Source organism: Delphinus delphis, chromosome 14, assembly GCF_949987515.2.
Source record: "Delphinus delphis chromosome 14, mDelDel1.2, whole genome shotgun sequence".
Lineage (NCBI taxonomy): Eukaryota > Metazoa > Chordata > Mammalia > Artiodactyla > Delphinidae > Delphinus > Delphinus delphis.
This window is the reverse complement of record NC_082696.1, coordinates 19,283,759-19,289,758: the sequence shown is the minus strand read 5'-3', so window position 1 is coordinate 19,289,758 and position 6,000 is coordinate 19,283,759. Positions and strand designations below refer to the sequence as shown.

At 35.4% G+C, this 6,000-nt stretch overlaps 1 protein-coding gene across 3 annotated transcripts in view; it reads right to left on the bottom strand.

Moving 5' to 3' along the window:
- Nucleotides 1-305: 305 nt before the first annotated feature.
- The window catches only part of SHPRH (SNF2 histone linker PHD RING helicase), an 82,860-nt gene continuing 77,165 nt past the window's right edge, over nt 306-6,000 (bottom strand). For 2 of the 3 annotated variants that reach the window (XM_060029832.1, XM_060029833.1), the window contains exons 29-30: nt 3,931-4,011; nt 306-2,637 (exon numbers count right to left, since the gene is read on the bottom strand). In XM_060029832.1, the coding sequence (XP_059885815.1) occupies nt 2,541-2,637; nt 3,931-4,011 (178 nt within the window). In that variant the 3' untranslated portion in view covers nt 306-2,540. Of the gene's footprint in view, nt 2,638-3,930; nt 4,012-6,000 lie in introns of those variants that run through there. The other variant, XR_009521902.1, reaches the window with a different exon arrangement.

Below are 6,000 nucleotides of genomic sequence, written 5' to 3'. Positions count from 1 at the left end.
GTTATTAATATGATATGAAAGGGACCAATCCCTAATACTGTATCCCTAAAACATGGGCCATTCTACTGAGATCACATACAGAGAGAAAAGTTGAAGCTGCAATAGACATAGTAAAGCTAGCTGGGTTTGAAGCAAAAGACTAAGGAATTAGGTATATGCATTTCACATCGTCTATAAATAAGTCTTTTCAGTCCTAGTAAGCTCACTTCAATTCTTTAAACAGAGATGCGGCCCCAGATCCAAAGGCATTTCAGCTAAGGACTCCAACTACCTCATTTTTTTTTTCTCACTGGTTCATTAATAAAGCACCCATTTAAGAACAACTATTTATAAGTATAGTGATATTTCAGAGAATATAAAATGATGGAAGGAGGAAACAAAGAAGTCCTTTGCTTGCAGCCAAGATGTGGGGACGAGATCTGAATTTGTTCTGAACAATCATTTGGGAGAAGTGTCACAACAGTTTTGAAGAAATAATAAATGTCTATAAAATATAGGATTCTGTGGTATAAACAATTTTGACACCTTTTGTGGAGAGACCAAAACAAACAAAAAACAACCCCCCTCAAAAAAAAACAAAAACAAAACAACAAAACAAAACAAAATCCCCAAAACCACGCAGTATGTTCTATGGATCAGAAATTAAATAAATCCCCAAATTTCAATTTACACTAAAATATTTATTTAATTGATAATATTTTACAGAAATAAATAAGAGCAGGTTTTCTCTAATACAGATAGGTATATTTATATATTTATATTTCTTTTTTTTTTACAAAATTAAAGCATATCAAATTGTTTTCCCTAAAACTGTAGCGCAGAAAGGAATACTAGGAAACAAACAAAAAGAAATACTGAAATATGTTCATCATTAAATTATAACCATGGGCCTTCTGAATCTCAACAAGGTATATGATTTAGAGAAAGAACATGAGATTTGCAGTCAGGGGACCTTGGCTCCACTGTTTACTTGCTGTGTGTCATAGGCACATTTCTCAATATTTCTGAATCTCAGTTCTCTACCTTTCAAACAGGAATGATATTAATTATATCAACTTCACAGGACTGTTGGGCAAATTAAGCACGTGAATGTATAGGAAAGCTCTTTATAACACGTAAAGAGCTACAAAAATAATAGTTCTGTTTAATATTTCATATAAAAGAATCAATGCATATCTTCCTTCAACTGAAGAAAATAAGCACCAAAAATGTGTGTGTGTTTTCTTCAGTTGAATTATGTCACCCTATAAACCAGAATAAGAAAATGCACCTTAACTAAGCACCAAAGCCTCTCGGACAAATGTGATCCAGGGTATATTTCTATTACAGTTTTCTGGGCAACTAAGTAGGAGCTAATGAGTCCTGAGGGTCATTTAAAACTCTGAAGGCTCAAAGAAAACAAACCAAGAACATCTGTATTACATCAAACGGCTAGGATACAACAAGCTACTCCTTATTTAGCAATTTCAAAGTCCATTAATTCTTCACAGAAGAAGAAACACTAGGTTATTATCACTTGCAATTATTTGCTTATGTGAATATGACATTCTCTTGCTCCAAAGATCAAATACTAGTCCTTGAGGAAAGTACTAGTGGAATGAAATAACAAATCCTATCATAAATTTAGATATTAATGATTAAAAGTCTAGTTACACGAGAACATGGGAAAGGAAAAGAACCCAGGACATTAGTATAATAACGATAAAAAAAACCTCTGCCATATTATAATGATAAGAATTGAAATGATAAACATTGCAATATTTACAGATACATCAATCTTAAAACACGTAAAAACTCAATCAGACAAATTAAAAGTAGAGAAAGCAGTTTAGATAATTTTAAGGAAAGTAAACATTAATACACTTAGAAAGGCTAAAGTTAACTGCTTACACTGATAATACTTAACATAGAATAGAAATACTTAAAGTGTGCAGTGTTTTGATTTTTAGTGGCAAGATACAGAGAAAAGAAATAATTGTCTAATATTAACTTATTGTTAGGAGTTGCATTACTCTAAAGTTACTATTTATGGAGTTACAGTCTACATTTACTCAAAGAATTAGGAGCTAACATAGTTCACCATCTTTTAACAATATCACTAATAAGATATTGGTGAATCATGTGCTAAAGATACTGAAGGCTCTTTCAAAGATGAGATCTAGTTGGTAGAGTATACCAGGTCATGTACAACGAGACTAGTTGACTTCCTCTGTTATTCTAACTCTTTTTAAGACTGATCTTACCAAAAGAAAAGTACACATTACCTCTCTTAATTCCCTCAGATAGAGGTACTCTTTGGAACAAAAACAAATATTTTATTGGGAGTGTAGAATTAAAAATCTTTATAGCTATTGTGGAAACAGTATATTGGAAATGACTCAATAACTACTAGGACACTGTACAACTGAAAAAGAAATAAATTCATTCAACTAAGAACACTGTTTACTGACATCTACTGGATTGTTTAACTTATAACTTTATTCTTTAAACTATGAAAAATTTAAAACACATTAAAGTCTGTGGACTGAATCAAGTGTACTTCATTCAAGGTCTTCAGTTTCTTTGGTAAATAGGTCTGCCAGATCAGCCACGGTCAAGACAGAGGCCTCGGAATGTTTCGCTGATGGACTTGTGTGACTGCAGGATTTTGCAAGTGAGCAGAATCAGAAAGAAACCCCAAGGAATAAATTATTCTATTTGTCTTTATAATAATAATATAAGACATAATAGTACATAATATTGTATTCTTATATAAGAACATATTTGTTCTAAGTTTTTGTAATTGAGTTATAGGAAACTCCTGGAAGAAAGTAGGCAATGGGATCATTATTACAACTTCTTAAAATTAGTGAAGATTTCTATATACCATTTTCAAACTTGGTCATAAAATGTCTTTCTCTGCACAATTAATAAAACAAAGAAACAAAACCCCGGCCAGCTAGTACTAAAGCTCTCACCTTACAACTTACCTTCTTAGTATCTGAAGTTAATTTGTTTCAAGAAAAATTCAAAAGCTCTTTTAATTGCTGTTTTATTGAGGCAGCTTATATATAAGCACTGAATTCTGTGACATATGGAAACACCACTAACAAAAAGCCTTCATGTTTGAGGCAAAAAGCTCTTGTGGTAGCCTTTCTTTCCCAGACCCCCAATGAAAGAGAATTTCTGGTTTCCAATGGCTTCTTTGCTATGCAAAGTACCTCTGTGGAAACAATCCCTTCTAAGGCAATCATCTCTTCTGAGTGTATCTTCCAATCATACCTATCTCACAAGGATTCAGTTAGGTATTAGTTTACGTTTCAAAATGACTTTAAAGAAAATTAATTAGGAAATAAATGTTAGGAAGTTTTATGATTCCAAACTTAAGTTTTCAAAATTAAGGCTGTTCTGGTCTCTCTGCTTCTGTTCTGCCTTTGAAATTAATGCCACAATTACCGGCCTAGTTTTAAGTCCAGACCTTTCTACTTGCATGTGACTAACCAGTGTGATGTATCAAGCAGCACTCTAAATTTCATGTTACAGCTATCAGACTAAAGCTTTTAGGTTGGACATAAAGATAGATTTCATTTAAAAAGTAATCCGGTGGCAAAGAAATGTACGATAGTTCCTCCCTCCACCCCCCGCCCCAATACACATGGGTGATTTAAAGTATACTAGCTCTGAACTGAAGTTTCTTTAATAGTAGGACAGTTTAAATATTTTTATATATTACAATCCCTATTAATAAACTAAGTCAAATATAGAATGCCCAAAGTACTAACTGGGAAATTTTGGAGAGGTAAAATGCCATACCATGCTTTTAAAAAGCATTTGCACTTCTATCTTTTGGTTGACTAAGTGGTCATCTAGGTGAAGAAGTTCTACACACCTATACAACCTTTTATGAACAGGAAAACTTCTCCTGTCCACTTGAAGTAAACTGTTACGTACCTCCTCTCGGCGGTTTTCAGCATTGCTTGCATTCTTTCTTCTATTGTTGCTTTAATTAAGAATCTGTGTACAATAGTGGGTCTAGAAGGTACATAACAATTATAAGTTTAAAAACACCTTAAAACAAATTAGAACAAACAAACTTCATACATTATATGTTATATTCGTCAGTCAGTTGGTATCTACCGTGGCAGGGACTAAACCAGGTGCTGGCGGGGGCAATGGTCAACAGTGAATACAACAAATGATTTAATCTGAGTGAACAAGTATCTATTGAGGGGAGACACACAAAATAAGATATTTTCAGGTGCAGACAATGACATGAGGAGGGTGAAACTTGACTTGAAGCATGACTGATGGGGATGAGACAGCTAGTAAGAAAAGGAGGAGTGGAAGGGGTTTCCAGGTAGAAGCAGCAGCAAATAAATGCAAAGTCCTGGGAAGAGAACGTGCTTGGCACAAGCTTAAAATGTCTGAGGGGCAGAAAGAAGGCTAGCATGGCCAAAGCATATTGTAAACCAAGGGCAGGGAGGTCCAATCACATAGGGTCTCGTAGGGCATGGCAAAAATTTGGATTCTTGCCACCAGTGGGTTTAATGCATGATTTGAATTATTCTTGGTTATACTTCAGAAGTCCTTTTGGCTGCTGTGTGGAGGACGGACTTTTAGGCAGAAAGCGGAGGCAGAGATGGCAGGTATCTGCATGACTTTCTTTTTTATCTCATTTCACATTTCTGTGTTCGGCTGTTACCTTCTCCATAAGAACCTTCATGCCTTCCTGCCCAGCCGCCTGCACTCTTAATCCTCTTTTCCTTGCTCCTAGCATAGTATATATTTCACTTATTATGTTTATTGTTTACCATTTGTCTCTCTACCAACCCCCTACAACTAGAGTTTAAGCCCTGTGAGGGCATCTCAAGTACTTAGAACAGTGCTTGGCACACAGGAGGAGCTCAATAAAATCTTACTGAATGAACTATGTGGTATTGATGCAGGTAGACTGTTCAAGCTGGTGATGGAAAGATGAGGCACTTCTAATCTGACTGTATCTGTTTTCTCTGAATGAGGCAAGATCATCCTCAAAGGGGAGGAGGAAGATACAGGAGACTTAAGAGAGTCTCCTCAGAAAGCAGAAAAATCTATTTACTAGGGAAGCATAGTAGGATTGTAAAACAGTGTTGAGTGGCCTTTTTAGACTTGTGGCGTTATATCTGGGATGAGTCCACTGTATGCTTTAGAAGATAATGATAAGAACTCAATGTTTAAGATATAACACAAAAGCAAAAAGCAAAAAAACCAATGCCCTGCTCCCCCCACCCCACCGCCAAAAACCAAACCAAACAAAAAGCAATAACCCAATAAGACAGAAGTACGTTTCAAATGCTACTTGGTAGTAATTTAGAACAAGCTTGCATTTATTACAATTATATTATTTTGCCATATTTTGCCTGATGAACACGTCTCTTTCTTGCTTGAGGTTAAAAGTCATCATTTGCTCTCCCAGCCACTGCTTACAAAGCAGGCCACGTTTCTGAGGACGGCATACAAGACCTCGTCTCCTGCCACTCCTCTCCACATACTTTATACTCCAGCAATTTCACTTCTTAGGGTCCCTAGAAATATCATGTTATTTATTTCCTCTGTGTTTCTGCACAGGCAACTCTGGCTGTGTGAGCACGCTTTTCTAGCCCAACTTTGGAATAATTATTCCTTTAAGAGTCAATCTAATGAAGCCTTTCCTGACTCTCTAGGGCACAAGAGATCACTCCCTTCTTTTGCTACCACAGTACTTCTATTTCTCACACTCTACTATAATATGTTAAATCATGTTTCCTGTACCACATAGTGATCTCCTTGGGGAAACAAATGATGTCTTATGCAATCTGCATCTTCAGGATCTAGCATAACACCTGACATATGGTAAGTATTCAATCAATATTGATTTCATGAGTGCTTAGTATGGATGCATTTTAAAAAAAATTCAAAGCATCTAACATCCAGGAGGTAATACATTTGACAGACCTTATAAAGGATAATTGTCCATTCTGACATTTGAATAAAAGTAGTACA